Genomic DNA, 21,752 nt, shown 5'->3' with positions numbered 1-21,752 from the left:
CAACCAATAGAACAACCACAAAAGACAGTAACACCCTTTCCTTCTTTAAGATCCTGATGGTGGAAGGTTCTTCAGGGACACTATGTACTGTTTTATAATCAACTGGATTGCCAGTATCAAATACTGGATTTGCAGAAAAAATAACAGCCCTGCTTCAGCATCTTAACAGGATGCCAAGAAAACCACCTGTCATAAGGAACACAGTCCTTTTTGCTGAAGGTCCACCAAAACTCCCATTTAGTTGAATAACTTATGTTGCATTGGGAGAATACTTTTTGGCAAGGAAGCAATATATGTCTGATCAATTACTCTGTAACATGATGTAAAGCTCAGTAGACATCAGGGTTATTTACACCTATAATTTACACTCCTGCCTGTATGCAGTACTTCACTGCACCGTGTAGTGTTGTACATTATGACAAATCAGTAATCACTTCCCAAACGCTGCTCTCATTACTGACTGTTCTCTCACATCTCCCAATAACATTAATTCCTAACTACAAATAGAGAAGAAACAAAGCTCTGGTAAAGGCTCTGATATTTCTCCAGTTTTGGAGAAGCAGAAGGTTTTTCAGGTGACCTGAACACATCAGAGCAGTTGTGACCTAAAGGAAATGCTTTCTGTCCTTTTACTCAGCATGCCCTTCACAAAAAGCATGTCTGAAAACAATCTCAAACCTCTTTATCTGTCCTAGACACAGAAACATTTATGCCTTGTCAGGGAGGCAATGGAAGGTTTGCAGTGCTGTCTGAACACACAGACTTGGAAAAGCTGCCATTATCAGACAAAGACCATCATGCATATTCAAAAGCCCAAGACCAGCCTCACTGTCTTTGCAGCAATAACTACTACAGCTGTATTTCCTTTAAAAGTTTCTTCTGCATGCATGCAGAAACATTTTCCTATTCCTGGCTGTGCTCTCTTTGTCAGCAGGATTCCTTATCAACATTGCATGGAAGTAGGAAATGAAAAATTGGCAGTGTCTTCCCTGCCACAAATGAGAGTGGGAGGGAATGTGGTGATAAATTTAATGGCAAATTTCATTAACTGATGATGCTGTGTCCCCACAGGTACTGGTATATATTTATGCTTCATGTACAACATTCAAGGATTAAGGCTGTGATTCTCTATCATTTTAATCCAGTCTAAACCCAGACTGCTGATCTGCCCTTGCAGAAATTTGAAGCCCACCAGCTACTCGTGTCCCTTGTATAAGCAGTAACATTTAAGAAAGTGCAGTGAGGTTCAGCAAACTGATGTGTTTGAAAATAAAGACATTTTCACAGTTAGCTCCTTGAGGTTACTGAAGCAGTTGTGACAGCAGCAGAAGAAAATGGGGGGTTAATTTTTCTATTAAATTACTCAATAAAGGCAGAACAAGACTTACCCCTGTAGACAGCAGTAGTTTTAAAATCAGCTGCCCATCAACCAATGAAAACCAAAAGTGCTGTGTTCAGAAAAAAGCCCACAACACAGTTTTGTCCCCACAGCCTACTTTTGATTGATGATAACTCATTTTACTACTTTGGGTCTTTTACATGGCAAAAGGTAGGTCAGAGTCTGTTCCCACTTCTCAAGGGTGAAGCATCCTAGAGTCAGCAAGGATGATGCTGTGGGAATTTGCTGGATATAGTTTGGGATGTCTCTTACAACAGAGCCTCCTGCTCTACCTGAATAGATTGAAAAAAAAAAGAGATTTCTAAGCTTACACCCTGCAGCAACCATTTAAATTCACTATTGAGCTTTGGGAGGGAGTCAGACTGTAGCCAAGGTCACCAGTGTGTGTGTTAAAACACAGAGCAGCCCTTCCTTGGCCTGGTGTACATTCATCTCCAGCATTAAATGTAGTGACAACACATTACAGCTGGCTGAGCTGGCCTTTTAACAGGAACTCTGCACTGAAGGAGTGCTGAAAACAAAGGATAGAAGCTTGCAATGGCTCATTGATTGGAAATAAGGAGAGGCTTTAAAGTGGCCTTTAGAAATGAATAAACATCTTCCGGGTTTGGGTTCCCACAGCAACACTCACCTGATTTATGCTGTGAGGGGGAAACATTTTTATTCAGCAATATATATCCTATTTATTCCTGAGTAAAAGGGATGCATTCAAAGACTTGTGCATTGCACTCTATACCATCTCAAGGAGTAAATTCTAGATTGCTCAGCATTGTTCTGCACTGTCAGAAAAAAAATAACAAATGGCTTAACTAGAGCAATGAAAGCAGGCAGTGATGGGCAGTCCCACCATGGGTTCCCAGGAGCCATGGCATGAGCTGACTGTACACTCATTGTACAGGATGGAACAAACTGTGCCTGTAGCAAGACCACAAGTGCACAGCTGCTGTTCAGTTGTACTTTTGGTTATGCACCACAATCAGAGCTATAGGCTCCTGTCCAGATGCCAGAGCTGAATGGAACAGCTGGAGAAGGACTTCGTGTAATACACAGAGAATTCACCACTCCAGAGACCAGCAGGAGAATTGACAAGTCAACATAAAGCCCTGGAAAGAGGCAGGTCTCATCAATCAGCCCTTCCAAGCACCTGAGATGGCTGGAAGTAAAAGAAGCAGCAGCACTGAGGATGAGACTGCACAGAATGCAGGACAGAGTGCACTGATGGGAACTGATTTATAACCCTTGCTACAGAGGCTGTAGCCCTGTACTGATGCAAATCAGTGAACTGCACATGCTCTCTTGTCCTGCAGTCCTTTAATGGACAGCTGGGGAACAGAGCCAGACAGACCAAAACCTACAGGTCTGCCACACAGGCAGAAAGAGTTGCTACAGCTCAAAAAGAAGGAGGTTCTTTAATCTGGGGCTGAGAAACTAAGGAAGGAGGAGCCCCCGGGGCAACTGATACAGCACTTGGAGGGTCTCAGATTTATGCCATACTTGTACAAAGTGTTTTTGCAACAATAAATGTTAAATGTTACACATGGTAATGGAGGCATAAATCCCTGTGCTGCAGCAATTCCTCAGTGAATTATTGCTTCCAAAGATTGCAAGAGGTTAGAACAGTCTATTAGAGAACGTGGTCTACCATGTGAAGCTGAAACCAAAACAACAGGAAACGTGATACAAGGAAATTCAGTCAGAAACTGAAACCACAACTCACTGAATTGCCACAGTTTGACAAACAGGTAAAGAACAAAGGACAGTGAGAAACACAAGCAGAAAGAGTTGAAAGTTGAAGGAATTCTGTTACTGATATGCCTTTCCCTTTTTATGATTTCCAGTTGAAGTTATTTTCATTGTATCAATAAAATACAATAACTGGGCACTGAAATAATTCATAAAAAGGCAGCATAATAAGATGAGAAAAAGTGGATAGATGAGTCTTCTGCTAGTTTTAAGTTAGCAAGTATTTATTCATCTTTGCAATGCAAAATGAAGCAGCACAAATTCATTTAAGAGAATACTACAAAAATATCCTCCCAAGTAATCTACAGTAAAATTACAAAGAAATAGTGAGAAATGTTTTTGGCAGACAATTTATAATACATTTATTCTAAATCTAGTTATAGTTATGAAAACTCTGACTTCCAATATATGTATCCTACTGTTCCCAGACTTACATGATGCATAGTGAGTATAGATAAGAACACTTTATAATGTTTTTCCTTCGTTGAATTGGCACTCAAACCCCTGCTCACAGGCATCTTTCTGCTGGTGATTCCAGGAATCACAGAGTGACTGAGATTGCCAGGTGAGATGAATTGGTGCAACCTCCTGCCCAGCAAGGGCAGCTGGAGCAGGCTGCCACATCCAGATGGCTTTTGAGGATCTGCAAGGCTGGAGATTGCAAACCTTGGCTGGGCAGCCTGCTCCAGAGCTTGGTCACCCTCACAGTGCTTCCCTGTGTTCAGCCAGAACCTTCTGTGTTTCTGTCTGTGGCCACTGCCCCTTTTCCTGGCATGGGCCTCTGTCTCTGCAGCCTCCAGATTCCAGCTCTCTCAGCCTTTCCTCACAGGAGAGTCCTCAGTTCCCCATCCATCTCAATGGCCCTTTGCCAGATGCTGGAGCAGCTGTACTGGGGAGCCCAGAGCTGGAACATATCTGACTCTATGCAGATCAACACTGACAGGGATTCTCTCCTCTCAATCTGGCTTAAATACAACACAGGAAAAGTTTATAGTACAGAAATATGGGGACTGCCTAAAATCCTTTTTTTTTTCTTTTTCATTCATAGAGGGTTCAGAAACATTTTTAACAACAAGAATGGTAACATAATTATCAAGAAGATCAACAGTAGCCTCAGGATATATGTTCTTTGCGTGTATAGTTTCTTGCCTATAACTCAGGAAGATTCCTAAGGGTATAGAGCTACTAATTTCATTCTTTTGGCTGATGCTTTTTCCTCCAAAGCTGACAATAGCGCAATTCCCCTTTCTACATACAAACCTTCAAACTCTTTCAAAGAAAAACAGGAGTTGTTTTCTAACTCCTCCCTCCTTTGTGTAGCAACTTGCTCCACAGCAAGCTGCCTCCCAAGCAGTTTGCTGCATTTGCTCCCTTATAAGGAAGCTTTCCAGACACTTGAAGGAGCCACTGCTTAATTCTCTGGCAGATTGCAGATTTAAAATCCAACATTCAGCTGGATTGGCTGGAAGGGCTCCTGTCACCTCCCCTTTCACCCATCAAGAGCAAGCCATGAAACAGGCAGAGAAGAGAAGGCAACAGAAGAACTATTTTTCTTCTACCAAAAGGTTCAAAGGTTTGCTGACATCCCAAATGGTGCCCAGCTTGGGCATTTAGTGCCACATTCCCCTGGCAGTCTAACTAGGTTAAGTCACTCTCAGGTAATACAACTTGAATTTACAACTTCTGTGCTTTTTGGCTAGGACAGGCATCCAAAACCACCTGCATCTGAGTGCTTGTTTGGGTGCCAAACTGTACCAGTCTACAGGGAGAAGCAGAAACAGATGGGCTGATGAACAGTTAAGCATAATAGATAGAGTGAAAGCTTGTCTGCCAGAAAATCAGATTTGTAAAACTGACTAAGAGAAATAATGCCTTATGAGAGACAACTCAGCCATTTGTTCCCATTTACAATCACAAGAGAGGTTTGTTATACAAACAGATTCATTGCTATAACTAAAGTGGTTTTTCCAACTCTTCTTCACATATTTTTTTTCTTTTTATTCCTGTTCCTCTCTACAGGATGTTTTCCAGGGTAACAAATCTCTTTTAAATTGTGATGTCCAAAACTGGACAGTCTATTCCTACTGAGGTCACAGTACTGCTAACTGGAATTCTCCATTTTATAAACACTGCTGAGGCTAATGCATTTTAGAAACGCATTTCTCTTTTTTGCAAGAGCATTGTGGGGCTGGTGTTGTTAAAATGCTGCTCACTTTGCTCATTATTTGCTCCCAGCCCATTATTTTGATACACTCCATTCTGCACTTGCAAATCTTTTCTCAGTTCTTAGGACTTGAGTGTGTGAATTTTCTTTTGCTCACTTTGACAGCAGTAATTTCTCTAACATACTGAGTACTGTTGAAAAAGCTCATCTCAATCTTCATAGCATCTGCAACTCACTTCACCTCAATGTTTCTTACCATTCTCACCAATTTTCTATGTTCAGGAGTATTTTGACCAAGAGTTCAGTGCACTTACACAAGTAGAAAAGGACTACTACAAACTGGAATATGTAGAATTCTTTACCAAAATAAAGACACGTTGCAGCTGCTTCTTTTCTCTGACTTCCAAAAGCAGATTCTCACAGGAAGATTTGCTTTTAACAAATCCACAGTGGCTGCCTCTGAGCATGTGTTAAGTTCTAGGCACTTACAGATTGATTGTCTACCAGTGTGTTCTGGCATCTCTCCATGCAGAAAAGTTGTGTCCTGAAGCTGCACACATTGGTCTAAATTTCCACATTCTCCTTAAGAAAACTGGGGCATGTTTTCAAAGCCCTAACACCACCAAAGCAACCAATAAAAGCTCTAAAAATTTGTCAGCTGTCCTATTAGTATTTTAGATAGTGTTTTGAGTCAGTGATAACATAAATATGTCTACAATAACCAACATTCTTTAATATGTTCTTGCCCTGGGCCCATGACTGAATGCTCATAGCTGTGATCAACACTTCCAAAAATTAACCATTTTTAACCAAGACTTAAGACTGTATTTAGGTTTTCTGGTGATAAACAGCTGTCAAACACCAATATTGAGCTATGGTTTCTATTTTTCTCTTTCACCAGACACACTTGCCTCTGCTGCAGTCTTACTTTATATTTTTTCCTATATTCATTTTCAGCATTTTGTGTTAAACTTTTCTTCACTTATTAATTTAAAGTTATACTGTTTTCTAACAATCTGCACATAATCCACACTCAGATTACTAATCAAAAAATGTGTCTTCAACCCCTCTGACCACAGCCTGTATTTCTGTTGACTGGAGCTGCTGTTGCACTCTAAAGTCAGTATGCAAGTCAATCTAACAGCTTCCTGGTAGGGAAATGCTCTCTTCATTCTCAGTTGCATTTGCTTGCTGTGGCTCTCATGCCAGCTTTGGCACTTGTCTGATCCTTCAGAGAGCTGATTCAGCTTATTAAACCAGCAGAAAATAGATTTACTGTTGTTTGGGGTTTTGATGGGCTACTTTCCCTGTAGGGACAGATAAAAACACTTAGCCCATTTCACCTAATTGCAGTCTCACGCTGGTTTACATCAGTTTATAGCAACCTCAATTGAAGCTGCCACATTCATTCCTTCATCCCCACCTACACAACCGTCATTAACAGCCATGCAAACGGATGGTGAGACAGACAGGGCTTGCTTTTTTCATCTTTTTGTAAGGATGCTCCTTGTTGGATCATCTCACTGAAGTTGGCAGCTGCACAAGAAATTCAGTTCAGCCTCAAGAGGACTCACCCTGCACTTCCTCCATATCAGCCCTGTGAGCATCCTGTGAGCAGGGTAAATGAGTGCCCAGCAGTACCTGGCTGCCCCTTCACTGAGACAGGGAGATGCTAAATCAGTAAGTGCTAATTAACCAGGGAGTTATAACCCATTTAATTCCTGCTCACTAAAACTTCACCTCCAACATGTAGAAACACCTCTGGATTCTACACTGACTGCAAGATGTGTCCTCACTGGTATCATTGAGCAGAAAAGCAGCAAATCCCTTTCATACAAGTCACTGGCTCAACCCTAAAATAGTCTATGATACACTTTAACTAATCACCATCTTATGACAATTATACATTATAAGTGTATCTCAAATCCAATCCTACTCTATTCTTTACAATTCATTCCTGCAGAATAACAGGCTTTATCTGGTTTCCTCACAAGTCAGATAAAAAGATTCAGCCCCTTCCACATGGATCACAAAGGAGAAATTTAAGAGCTTACTTACCGAAGGATTTCCTTCCGAGTGAAGAACGTGCAGTCCTGTTAAAGAAACAAAATATGTCATTGTACTACAGAAATATTGGAAACAACTGCAAAGAGTTATTTCTCAACCTTTTGGAAGGAAACTCAGATCTGACAGAGAAACTTTAAAGATGCTGTTTGGGTGCCATCTACATCTGACTCAGAAAGCAATGTACACTATAAAATAGCAGAAATATTTCAAGGATAGGCCTATCAGTAAAAAGAAAGATATTGATAGTGTGGTAGCTCAGGAGGAAAAACCAGGTTGCTGAGATACTTCTCCAAAGTGGAATGACAAGACCAGAAATAAAATTAAATCTAAAATAGACAGTATGTGCCAAAAGTATTCATTAAAAGAATATGGAAAACTACAAACAACAATCTGTTGTTGATGACAAAAACTGTCTTTTACTTTAAGTATCCCCCTGCTGGAGACAACTGGAGACAATTATTTTAATAATAAAATTATGTGGTTATTTATTAGCTATTAACCCTTTTTGCCAACAATCAGTTTACACTGTGGTCACTTTGCTGAAGGCTGCAAACTCCTCTCTTTTAGGAGCATGGATAAATGGACAGCCCTGCCCTGAACAGCAGCAAACCATTCAGCTCTCCCTGTGCTATCACAGAACTAGAAATAACTAAAATGCAAAAGTAGAGCTTGCTGGACATGAGAGAAGAGCATACAAGCATTCACTTGCATTCTAAATGGCTCTGTGATGTGACTGAATTGACATTGGTTTAATTCACTTAATGAACATCTCTTCTGTAACAGAATTCAAACATTTCATCAAAGATCCAGAATATGAGCAGTGGCAGAGTTTGCATTTCATGCCTTTCTACTTCAGTCACAAAAAAAAAAAAAAAAAAATTCAGGTGCTGTGAGGAAACAATAATCAGTCCCATCCCATTCAAAAACAATCCTTTAATCTCCACTCTTACCTAGTACATTTAATGGAAATTCTGCCCTGCATCCAAGACTAGGAACACTAGTGGTAATGAAATATTTGATAATCAGTTGAGAACATCATTCATCAATTCAGAGAATATGTAACTTGATCTTTGAGCCAGCTCCTGAGGGTGTATATATAGGGGACAGCCACCAACACAGAAAATTCTTCCTGATTGTTGGAAAAAAAAATGAAATTTAGCAAAATGTTTTATTACAGTTTAGTTATGAGTTGTGTGTGTGAATTGGTTTGTTAAAAACAGTTTTGTAGCCCTTGATAGTATGTGTTGAGTTCTGTGTGTAACTTAGCAGGTAGTCTTAGAAACTTAATAAACATTTAAACCAGTGTAGGAAAGTAAGAATGCTAACCTGTCTGGAGGCAGCATACAATAAGACAAGCAGAAAATTTATGATTTTGTTTGTGAACTAAGGAATGTATTACAAGGGGTCTGTCGCTTGGCAAAGGGAACTGTTTCTTGGAGACCTTGTTATGAATTGCATGTATATAAAAGGGAAGCACCTGTACGTGAAATTTGGGGCTCTGATTTGGGACGCTAGTCCGCAGGCTCCCGGGCCCTTATAAAGAACAGCACAAAACTTATCTGAGTTTTGTGTCCTTTATCTATCGGGCAACATGATTACCCACCTCTCTCACAGCCCCATGTGATGTGGCAGGGCCTTTGCCTAACCATTCAGATCTTTGTAATTTCCCCCCTTTAATGGAAAGATATTTAGAATATACCATCTTTGAAAATCAGCTTGTGACAAGACAACACTGTCAGACTTGGTAAGTCATCCTTAAAGGTTACATACAAGTACTTTGCCTCTACAAGTCCTGCTCTTCAGTCAACCAGTGAAAAAGTATTTCTTTCTCAAGCTGAGACCCATTGGGGCTAAGTGCCTGCTTCTTCCAAGGAGGGGAGAAGCAAAGGATCCCTTGCTGGCAGCAGCCAACAGCCCATCTCGGGTGTCCAGGAACGCGATCGGCCCCGCAGCCATCAATTATTGAGCTGCCCTGCTCTCCTCCATGCACAGTGCCCAGAGAAGCAGCTCTTCCTCCAGTGGATTGTGCAGTTACAAAGCCCAGGAGGAAGCACCTTGGGAGCTGCTGACACTGATGTCACATTGTCTGCAACTGCACAAAGTGACATTGGAGCCAGCTGGTCAAGTCTTCCTTAATTCCACACAATCAGCGCAGTCAAACTGTCACTTAAGGATGCCTCATTGAATAAGAAAGGGCAGGTGTAATCTCACAAATAACTGCAATGCCCTCAGCAGCAATCATCTGTAATTATACAGGCTGGGGAAAACAGCAGCCACTTGACTAGAGAGCTGACAGGAAAGCGATATACAAATGGAGACAAAGATTAAAAGGAAAAGTTATCCTTTACCTTGCAGAAGTCCTGCAAAAATGCTATTGGAAGACAAATTAGGTCAGATAATGATCCATTTTTGCTGCCAGTCCACACATTTTTTATATTTTATTCTGAGTTGCATCATGATGTTGACAATAAACACTGCTGCCTGCCTGTTTTTTGATCAACAATTTTTTTACTAATGTAACCTAAACCCCACTAATGCTGAAAACTCTAGAGCAGAAGCAGTTACAACTATCTATCTGACCACTGTTACTGACAGCTCTATTTCAATTACACCTGCCAATTGCATGGAATTGTCATGGATGAAGGTTGCCAAAAAAAATTTAAGAATGGTCTCACTCTTAAGGGAGATCTTAAAGCTACAAACTCACTGAGACCTGGCCTAAACTCCTGATCCAGCCAGATGACACCAGCTATGAAACAATTTACCATAAAAAAGCCTGTCTGGTGTCAAATGGCAAGTGCAAAACCACAGCTCCATGTGACCTCTGATAGGGAAGTCCAGCCATCCCTCTTGCTTCTCCCACCCTTTTATTTCTGGCTGTTCCTTTATGCAGACTTCACCTTGATGAACAGAATATCAGAGAACCCTGAAGGAAGGAACTAATGTGTTTGTAAATGAACCTAGCAATAATGGACACACATTCAGTTTGGATAATTTCCTTTCAGTGACTTAGAATATAGCGTTGGCAGTGCTGGTACAAGAGACAAAGGTGAAACAAGTATCTATTGATGGCAGGAAAGGGGTGCAGGACTGAGTTAATTTTCCTTTTTTTTTGAAATCACAGCCCTCAGTTGGATTAAAATCATGATGGAAAAAAGGTCTAAATAACATAATTACATTTTATAGTTGCTGGAACTTCAGCAATTTAATTCCAATTTAATTAAAGACTTTTGGCCAAAGAAACACGGAGGTGAATCATCCAATTTTCTTTGGCTACTTCATTCATACAGAAAAATACATAATGAAGAACAATAAATAGTAAATTAACATGTTAAATTCACTGTCTCATAAGGAAAGGTGAAGTTGGCTCTGGAAAGCATTTGTCATTTATGCACATGATAACTTTGATTTTCCTGCAAGCCAGAGATATCACAGAACATATTTGCTATTTTGTGTTTTGCATTACCAAGAGCACAAAAAGCAACCTGTCTGTTCTGTCTGTACACTAAGATGTCTGGGAGTCCTGCTAGAAAATCACAAACTGAATACAAGACAAATATTACCAGAGTTTTCATAATTCTTATCAGTTCAGCATTATGGCAAGAATTGATCCTGGGAATTATTGCCTTTATTTCTAGTGCTATACAGTGGCCTGAAAAACTTCTGCTAACAGGCCCTCAGGGGCTTTAGCTTCTTGAGAACAGAGGCTGTGCCTTGACAGCTCACTTATTGCAGCCCTGAGAACAAACATGCACCTTTTCCAAGATCAACTCTCCTGCTCACTCTGTCCTCACGCCTTTAATAATCCAGTAAATTACAAGTCCAACATGGGATCACTGATGGTTGTTTGGAGGTAAGATACCACTAAAACAAATCTGCAATTATCTACTTAATGTCTTGTAACAATGTGAATAAAACCAAGCAAACAGAAAAGACATTTCCCATTGATTTCTATGAGATCATGATCTTGTATAATGGGACTTGATTCTCAAATTCAGCATTTAGAAGGCTTAACTACTTCTTAAAATACTTTGCAGATAGAAGGGGCAGACAGCTGGTGCATTTAGGTTCCATGGGTAGCTTGGCTCATGGCTGGTAATTGGACTTTCTGCAAGTCACTCAGCATTGCTTGTAAAGCGCAGTTAACAGTCTCTGCTCTTAAAACTTCATTTTTATAGCAGAGCAGCATGCGCATGCTGTTTTATTCTTTTATTCCCTCTGTCAGATGAATGCAGATTTATGACAGAACAGACTGACATATGGTGGTCCACCACCTTGTCCAGTCATCTGCAGGACTTGACTGCAAACTCCTTGGTTGGTTCTGCTTTGTACTGAGTTCTACAGTGATTTGAACAAAGCAAAGAAGGAGAGAGAGATGCTCTGGCAATGCTGCTGCTGAACTGCCTGCAGGGTGTCCATCCAGCACACCAGGAGCTGTGGCTGCACTCAGCCCATGCCAGGTCCTGAGAGCAGCACCCAGCCTGTGAATGGCAACAGAGTGCAGTGAAGGGGAGGTTACCAATCACCACTCCCAGAAACAAGCACTGTGCATAAAGTACAGCTCTGGAACAAAGCTACCTTCATGGCAGCATGCAAAACATTCCTCTACAGAACAAAAACTGGAGAAATGAACAACAGAATGGAAGAATAGACATACACAAATATGCTGTGAAACAGTATTTCTGAAAGTCATTAAATGCATATTTCTCTTCTAAGAAAATACGTATATATTCTGCTTTGTATATGTATAGTTTCATCAGGTCAGGTTTACTTTGATCCTGGAACACCTTAATTGGAAACTTTTATAAATACAAAAATAATATTCATCAGTCTTATAAAATCACTGCAAATTAAAAAAACCCAGCTTCAAAGATAAGGCAGATACTGTAAACCATAGCTATCTGAGAGAGCAGCTCTTAAAAAATGCTAGCTATTAGATGCTGCAGCACCTTAAAGGGTAATAGTTAAAGCAAATTACTACAGAGGTTTCATTTTTAAAATTGCAAATGACATTTTGTACTGTGCCTAAGTACAAAATGTGTGTAAGAGCATTTAATCAAAACACCATCAAAAGATCATCCTGTGAAGCAACCAAGAATCTGGTACCAGACAGAAGCAAATGAACTCTTATGTAAGATCTATTATTAACTCTGTTCTAGCAATGTTTTACAAATGCAATACTTTTGTTCTACATTCCACATGACTAAGACTGGCATGGAGTTGTGCAAGACTGAGTCTGCAAGATATTTATGTATTTTCATCACTGTTAGTGTATAAAGAGTTAACAGAGTCAATGAGTTAAAAATGCTGTTTGCATCAGAGCACCAATGAAAATTTTACCACACAGCTCATCCTTACTTGTCATCATATATATTCACAATTACACCCAAACCAACCCAAACACCCACTAAGTTTCAGAAGGAAAAAATCTGCATCTGTAAGAACCTGTTTACATATTCATACGGCAACAGGGGAGTAAAAACAAGTCAGACATTAGCAAGGACTGAAAAAAAGCAAACTGCCAACAAAAGTAATTTTGCTCAATCTACAAATGCACCAAATGGTAACATGAAACAAGAACCTGACAAAGGATATTTTCACAGAAAACTTGCTCCATTATTATGCTACTTTTACTTGCACAATAACAGCAATACTGTATCAAATGAAAAATACTTTTTACAGAGCATCCCGGGGAACCTATGAATGCACTTCTTGTATTCTTGCAAAGGATTAATTTTCCAAGACCCTGGATGAAGTCTGGATGGCTTTTTAAAAGACAGCTTGATGAACCTGTTTTACTTTACAAATGGTGTTTCTTGACAGATCATAACATAACTTGTTTAATCCGGTTTTGCTTAATGCTCATGAAATATAGTTGAATTGCACTTTGATGTCAATTTTGATAAAAGGAAAAAAAGTGAGCTCTGTAATAGAGAAATTCTTGTGTAAAAGAAGAAAGTCACTACTTCATCATACTACACTGTATTGCAATAAACCTATAAGACTGCCAGGGTAAGCACCAGTTTGTTTTGAGACTGCATTAAATAATGCAGAGTAAACAATACCATTAATGAACAAATACAAATGGCTTGCAATAAAACCAGTAATATGCTTTATAATCTCTAGGTTCTAGAAGGGAAATCAAACAAACAAACAAAAGGATCACTGAATTTGTACTGAATTCAGATCTCTTGATTCAAGTAATCCCAGAAAAGGAGATGAGATTGACTGAACAGTGCAGGAGTTTGTCCACAACCCAAGTACAGTTTCTCTGCATTTCCTACCCAATACAATTGTTGTACAGTTAGAAATGCTGTGCATCGAGGTGAATAAATGGCTCTGAATGAATCAATAAGTTGCTTTACAGCATACTTGTATTTTCCATTGCTTCAAGCATCTGTACACACTCAAAACACCCTAAAAATTCAGTTAATTTTCTTTTCTCAATGTGAGACTTGACCTCCAAAATCTGTAGGCAGCTTTTAAAATCTTAATTATTAAACGTTCTTTTATTGCAACGAAACCCATCTTTCTTGCCTATCAATACTTATCTTCTCCCTCACCAGACCTTGGTTAGATTTCACATTTTCTGTATTAAAAAAGGGCATAAGAATCATAAATGCCCAGTAAAATTCCTTTTCTTAGAAGGCCAGTATTTTAAATGATGTGAACGTCTATGAGCAACCCAGTGCTAGCAAAAGCCTCATTTGCAAACATTTCACCAATCTTCTGAAAATGTAAAGAGCTGCCAACAAGAACACTATGATAATAACAGGTGATATGATCTTCATAGCAGGTGTTAGGACAAGGTGTTAGCCTGGAAAGCTGAAAATTTCTTTACTTTGCCTCTACCTACTTGAATTTAAAAAACAAACAAATCTGAATGGTTTAGTATTATCAAGTTCTATCACAGGTCTCTTGTACAAAGACTTTCAGCTGGCTACCAAACTTAATGAAGAGCATTTAAAAATTGTCCATTGAAAACACTGAGGTGTATATACCCTGTGGGTGACCACATATACAATTCTTTAATTAAAGTCAAAAGTTCTGCTAACAACTGGCTTTTCAATATGACAATTTACATGCAAAAAAGGTGCATATATAGGCTTTTCAGAAAGTTTTAGATAAATCAAACAATTTGATTTCTTTTATTTCATTAATATCACACTAATGACCTGAGATTTATGTATGCCAGCTTTTCAAGCAGGTGATTTTTCTGCAGCTTAATCTTCACTCTCTAAAGCCAAAGCCACTTGCACAGCTTTTACCATACTTTAGGCACAGGAACTTCTCACTTTTTCACCCCATAGCGTATTTTATGGAACAAGCACATAAAACACAATGATTTTTTTTTAATTATAAAAATTTTCCACCTGAAACAATATTAGGTGCTATAAGCTCAAAGCAATTTGTACAAAAGACAGAAATAATAGAAGGGACAACCAGATAATACAATGTCCAGAAACAGATTTCAATTAGGAAATTATAAGTCTAACCATGAGGTGAGTGAGGTTTTGAACAGTCTACCAATAGGAACTGTGAGGAAGTAAAAAAAAAGAACAACCAAGATATATTTTACAAAAAAGATTGACACTTTTGCTTCTGAATGCTGATACTATGAACACTGTACTACTGTTCATAGTATCACTGGACCACTGTTGTAAGGAGTACAGAACTAACTCACAGACACATAAATTCACAAGAAACTGCTTTAGGGAAAAAAAAAAAAAGACTCAATGATCAATTTATAAAAGCAATTTATATGTAGATGCCTTCCTGGTCACTGGGGTACAGATGTGCACAACAGACTGGTGCAAAGTGGACTGTGGTACACAGTGTTTTACTTTGGCCCATGGTTTAGAGGCCCTGGTAACTCAGCTGCTGGCTCAAGACATGAAAAACCTGCACTAAAAAAATTATGGAAACGTGGCCCCATTCTTCCTTTTTCTATTCTGAAGAAATTCCACAAATGAGAAGATGGCAGGTAAGACAGCAAATTCCAAGCCAAACAGCTCCAGGTACAAAGTGCTGTCTCCCCCAGGATGGTGTGGAGAGGCAAGAGCTCTGTGTGTGGGTGGCTCCAGCAGCCAGCCCAGGATCTTTTTGTTTAAAAGACTCGACAGAGATGCAAAACTAATAAATCAGAGGCAAATCACCATCAAAATTATGTCATTATCTGATTCTTCACAGCATGAGGCTAATACTCCTTCCTGACAAATTCTGCAGGCCAGTTATTGTCCTGAAACCTGTTATTTTATGGTACTTGCCAAACATAGTCAAAAACTGTCTAGCTCTACACTAATGAACTGCAAGTCTGCCTGTAACAGAGAAATCCCAAAGGCGACTCAATCCACTGGGCCAAACTCCTGCCAGGCTTTGAGATCAATTACCCAGCATTATGAAAGGCAGGGGCTGCAAAAGCCATTAGAGAGAGGCAATTTCTACATGAAGAGCACTGAATTAGGGATGACATTTCAGCTCTTGCATTTGCCAGTTTATGTCAAGAGGATAACATTAATTACATTTGGATTTTGTTTTGTTTCACTGCAGTTGTGCTCTGCTTTGTGTTCACTTCTATTGTTAGTAGGGAGACTGGTGCTTCACAGATCTTTGATTTCTCTCTCCCCTCTCCAGCAGGGATGCGAAAAAGCTTTTTTGGATCTTGGACTGTTAAGTCTAAGATCATTAATTTAGATTAATGCATTACAGTCTGCTGGTGAGAAGTGTAACAAAGTGGAAATTAAGAAGGCCACTGTGACATTTCCTACAATGACAAAAAACCCCACTAGGTATTTATAAAAGCATTTAGTTTATGCCTTACTTTCAGTGTGGGATAACGGTTGTAACCATTTTATCATACACACCTGGCCTCACTCCATGGCTCAACATTTACACCTCTGACAAGTCCACGTTTTAGCAATGAATTGAAATAAAATTAGTAACTAAAACAATAGATTCTACTTCAATAGTTTTAATCAAAGATCACAAAGGTAAAATGTTATTAAGTTACTCAGTCCCTTAAGGGTCTATCTTTAGTTTATCACAAGATAAACTAAATCTTTATTTCCTGTGCTGCTAATTCAATGTTTATCACTTCATGTAGAAGAAAAGGGCAATGCAGCCAGCCCTGGCTGCCTCTCTTAATAAGTAGTTAGCTGCCTCCTTCTTGAGCACACTTCTACTCAATGCTTTGCTTCACTGTATTTTCAGAAACTTGTTCAAGATGCCCGCTGGGCAGACAGCTTCCTGAAATTCATTTCAGTGAGATTTGCAGCATGCTGAAACAGGACTAAAAACATGTTTTAGGAGGAGATCCTTTTTTTTTTTTTCTTTTTACCCTATTTAAAAGCAGTTTATACAATGTTAAGTAAATAAAGGAGTACCAAATTACCCCTGACATGAAATGCCCACTTACTTACGATGAGGTAAGAAACTGTTTTCCAGGAGTGGATACAAGTATGACAACACCTATTCTGGAATTACACTAAGCATATTTCTCTGACTCATCCTTAGGAGAAGTGAATTTAGACAAGATCTATTTTATTCCTTTCTGCTCTATTGTCAGCAAAAGGCATCAGATAGAGAAGGTGCTACACTTTTGTCAAGCTAGTCACAATCTTTATTCTGCTTCCTAGTTCAGACACTGAGGATGTGACCCTTCTCCCTCTATACAGAGAGGGAATTAAATTAATATATTCAATAACCCAGCCTTAGAATATTATTACAGCTGCTGGAAGGAACAGTAGAATATATACATGCAGGTTAGAAAGAAAGACTTCAATTATATTGGAAAAACACCACTCCCCACACCAAACAAAAATCCAAATCATAAACATACGTAGATTACTCCCCTTCATCCCCGAATGCAAACCAAGATATCTTACCTGGTAGGCATCTAGCTGTTCATCAGTAAATATTGTTTGCTTATTGCCCATCTTAAATGAGGAATTCTTCCTCTCGGCAAATGCATCCCATTAGAAGTAGCTGGATTCCTCTGTATTGTAGGCATTTAGAGCACGTATACTCCGTGAGTGCGCTGAAAAAATCCCAGAGCCCGCATTGAACTGGTTTGGATTGCCCCTGCCCAGTGAGGAAGGACACAGTCTGGGAAATCTTTTCAAAGGCTTGACTGGAGTGTGCCAGGAAGGAAAGTGTTAAAATCACAGGCAGGTGTCGTGCAAAACCAGGGATACCAATCTGCCCCTTTTCAGATGCTTTTCTAAGAGGCATACGGAGCTTCTATAACCCAAACCCCGAGCAGCCGCTCGCAGCCGAACGCAGCTCTCTCCTCTCGGGGTCTCACTCAGGGCGCTCCTCACGGCACCTCCAGCTTTTGGAGCAGCTCTGCGTCAGCCGGCGGCGCTGCCCAGCGCAGCCGTATTGCCGGGCACCCCAGCCAGCCTGGGCACAGGGGAGCGCACGGGCAGAGCCCCGGCGGCTCCGAGAGCTGCCCTGCCTGCCCCGGGCTGCCCGGGGAGCGCGGCTGGGGGCAGCCTCACCGTGTCCTACATCAGCCCCACTCATCAGCCCCACCGTGTCCTACATCAGCCCCACTCATCAGCCCCACCGAGTCCTACATCAGCCCCACATCAGCCCCACCGAGTCCCCACGGCCCCACTCATCAGCCCCACCGAGTCCTACATCAGCCCCACTCATCAGCCCCACCGAGTCCTACATCAGCCCCACTCATCAGCCCCACCGTGTCCTACATCAGCCCCACCGTGTCCTACATCAGCCCCATCCCGCGGGAAATACTCGTGTCTGCACCGTGCCTAGCGAGGATACGAGCTCACCCCCAAAGGTACCAAACTGCCGGTTTCAGCACTGAACACAAGGACTCCTTCGCACATGAACTAAATTTTAAAAGTCAGCAAGATTAAAGTAGTTAAACAGACAATATCCTCCCTCCTTAGGCTCAAGCAAGCACAGCTGGGAAGGAAAAACCTCTAGCACAGGCTAAAGCAAAGGCACAAAGTGCCAGTAGAGGGCTCACGGTGTGTTTTAGCGCACCACAACCCTACTGACGGGAAAGTAAAAAAAATAAAAGAGTATCTATGAGAAGCAGACAGACAAAATCATATTATCTAACATCTGCAGAATGATAAGCTCTTATAACAACAGCAGGAAGAAGTCTGAGTGAGAAAGGATGAAGGACCCATTATAAGCTCACTTTCCATTCAGGCACATTGGAACAGAACAGGGTAAAATTTCCAACTTGTTTATTTGTAGTCTGCCAATGGTCAATATTCCCTCATCAAGATAGCAAGTTTAATAAAAACACTTGGAAAATTATCGTGTGCTTTTCCCTACAGCTCCTAACGATCCTGGCCTGATAGCAGGATTGGATAATAGGAGTTCACTTCACCTTGGCATGTAACAACAAGCATTTAAAAGTAATAGTGAAAGCAAATACATTGTATACATAGTAAAAACATCCTATGAAGTGTGTTGGATGTGTAGTAAAAACATTCTAAAAAGTGCTGAACCACAGACTGTTGTAAGAGATGGCTTATTCAAATTATAAGATTTAGAAATGCAGGTTTGATTAGCTGCAAACCAGCACTGCCCTGAGCTACAAAAATTACAAGGTATATCCCATATACAAAATAAATGCCTTGGGATGAGGATGTAGGCAATAAGACTTATTAGCAATAAGCAAACATCAGAATTGTAACATCAAAGAATGTATTCTAGCCATACAGCATATTGCAGCAGAGTTTCAAAATAAGAGGGAAGAAGCTACAGTAGTAAGGAAAATACAAACAGAATTATTTACCATCAGACCAAGACAGCAGCAAGCACCTGTTCAAATACCACACAGTTGTACTGACTGTCACATGGCAAAACTCATCTCTGTTTCCCCAGCCACTGGTGCTTTTTTTCTCCTTTTCCCTGGTGTGTAGCGGCATTGGATTCCTATTATGTTCCAAAAAGTTCTCCACAGGTAAGTCAGAATATTAAAAATAATTTTTAAAAACCTGCAAAATACAGTATTTCAATTTTTTTAAATCAAAACAACCAATAATATATAAGGGCCCCTTGAGACTAAGAACTTGCACTGTTCTGAAAGTTCTTACCTGTCCTCAACTCTGAATGAGTTCCATCATTGGCTTTAGTGGTTATACATATAATTAAGCATGGCTAATATCTCTGATCTGGTGGTACTAAAATGCAAGAGATAACAGCTGCTCTCAATCAGACCAGGCCAATACTTAGGCAAGTGATTTGCATGAAATGGCATTCCATTCACAGCCACCTACTTCAAGCTGCCCATCTATGCAAATCAGATTAAGTATAAATGGCCAAATTACCTCTAATGTCATTATACAGAAGTTAATCATCAGCAGGGGTGGATATGGCTCAGTATCTTTTAATCTTGTGATTCTGTACGCTTAACAACACTCCTACGGTGAAAAGCTGACATCCCAGCTCTTGGTTTTTCACCTGCTTTTATATCCCTGGCTGCTTCCCCTGTACCCTAGATGCCAAACTCATCAGAAAGTCTCTGTCTTTTGAATCAAAATGACAGCAGTAAAACAGCAGCAGAGCTTAATGGAAAGCATTAACCAGGTAAGGCTTACTTGTGGTTACAATGTATGCCAGAGGATTCAGAGAGAAGTGTTAACCAGCTGGCTCTTCTCAAGCACATCACAGAGGTAACTACAGCTCAATGCACAATTACCTTGCTGTGCCAGTTGGGTCAAATTTAAAGACAGTAGAATACACAAAGTCCTTTTCACTCCTATTTGTTTGTACATGTCAAAGTTCAGATGATCTTCCAGTTTACTCTTCTGGACTTCTATCTGTTCCTGTTTATCAAAGATTACCTTGTTTGCCAGTTGGGTGTTAACCAAACTTACTGCCTGCATGTTGCTGCAACAAATCTATAGTTTTCAATGTGCACAGCAAGAACTGACCTTAAATACTACCAGTAGCACTACATTTCACTATATTTCAGTTTTTAAAAAACTGTTTGCCAAATTGAGTGGTTTTAAGCTATTAGAAATAGATAACAAAACATCTTGCAATAGGTTGTATTTGTAGGGGGGACAGTATATCTAGAATAGCCTTGCCATTTCACAGCCCATTGTCCCAGAGACAATGGTTAAACATCCTCTGCTCATTTGCTTTAGAAGTTAAATCCCAGAGCAGGAAATCCACTGTTACTCACCCCCCCAGTGTAGTATTGGACAGCAGGATGTGTGTTATTGTCGGTGTAGTATTGTCAGCTGCCATGGCCTCAGCTGGGCACAGCTCAGGCAGTGGGAGGTGCCAGGCTGGCAGCTCCACACAGCCTTTGGTGCAAATCTCTCTGCTCTGAAGTGTTGCAAGCCCTGGCTGTCACAGCAGGTGACTGATCTGATTTATTAGGAGAGGTGTAAGTTTAATGGCCTCCAACAGACAGGTCAGAGTACCTTGAGTTGCCTCTGTGAATCATGCAGTGAGAATGTGAAGGTGGTTTAAGTATAAACTCCAATCCCTCACCAAAGGAGGCTCAAGCTGCTCTGAACAGACCACTTCACCACAAGAGGATCCACACAGAGTTTTAACAACCACCTTGCACACCTGCTGCTTTCACATATTGGTTTGCTACAGCTTTTAGTAGGGGAGAAAGGAACCTAAGAAATTTCATGCCCATTACACCAAGTATTCCAACAGCTTCCCTCTCACACAGATGTTTCCTTGCACAATAACTGTTCATAAAGAACAGTTACTCTGTTAGCCAAAACAGCACTTTTGATTCAGAGGGGCTGCCTGAACATCTATTCTGTTGTTACCTTGCACAAGTCCCTGGGGCCCAATGCAGGTGTGAGTAACTGTGATCACTGTGTGGAATGGGAGAAGTTCTATCCTCCATTGATGCTGTAAAAATCCCCCCTGAGATTTTGGGATTTGTTTTATTACTGGAAAGCTATTCAAAATTCTGTTTGCATAAAATAAAGTAACAACACTCACCTTATACAGCTGCTGTGGAGCTAAAAAAAAGTTCCTTCAAGATGCTACAGAGCTCGAAAACAATACAATTGCATGAACTGTAAATACACAGTTATGAAAATCTAAAATACGCAAAAAATTACAGGTTTTGCTACTGCAATGGGTTAAAAAGTTGCTTTTCCAACACATGGTGGATGGGAGGATGCTCTGAGCTCTGAGGAATGAATAAACAGCTTGAGAAACATGCAAAACTCATGTCTCTCAAACCAGGGAAAGCGGCCGACTTCACTATGAGGAGCAGAAATTTTCTAGGGAGTTTTAATGCTAAAGAAAATAAACAAAAAGGAAAACCTTGTGTGAAAATGTGTTGGTTTTATGATCTTATCTATCTAGCTTAAAAATAGCCCACGTTAGAAAAGGGAGGTTTCTGAGTGCATTTTGTTA

General features: G+C 40.2%; 1 protein-coding gene across 7 annotated transcripts in view; it reads right to left on the bottom strand.

Moving 5' to 3' along the window:
* CIB2 (calcium and integrin binding family member 2) overlaps positions 1 to 21,752 on the bottom strand; it is a 37,620-nt gene that overhangs the window by 14,552 nt on the left and 1,316 nt on the right. Inside the window, exons 1-3 of one of the 7 annotated variants that reach the window (XM_064721814.1) lie at positions 18,167 to 18,200; positions 17,258 to 17,409; positions 7,365 to 7,399 (exon numbers count right to left, since the gene is read on the bottom strand). In XM_064721814.1, coding sequence (XP_064577884.1) covers positions 7,365 to 7,399; positions 17,258 to 17,308 — 86 coding nt within the window. In that variant the 5' untranslated portion in view covers positions 17,309 to 17,409; positions 18,167 to 18,200. Of the gene's footprint in view, positions 1 to 7,364; positions 7,400 to 8,323; positions 8,489 to 17,257; positions 17,884 to 18,166; positions 18,201 to 19,149; positions 19,265 to 19,450; positions 19,527 to 21,329; positions 21,426 to 21,752 lie in introns of those variants that run through there. The other 6 variants (XM_064721820.1, XM_064721818.1, XM_064721816.1 and 3 more) reach the window with 6 other exon arrangements.

This window comes from Zonotrichia leucophrys, chromosome 10 (assembly GCF_028769735.1).
Source record: "Zonotrichia leucophrys gambelii isolate GWCS_2022_RI chromosome 10, RI_Zleu_2.0, whole genome shotgun sequence".
Lineage (NCBI taxonomy): Eukaryota > Metazoa > Chordata > Aves > Passeriformes > Passerellidae > Zonotrichia > Zonotrichia leucophrys.
The sequence above is the reverse complement of the archived record's forward strand: the minus strand, read 5'-3'. Positions and strand labels throughout refer to the sequence as shown.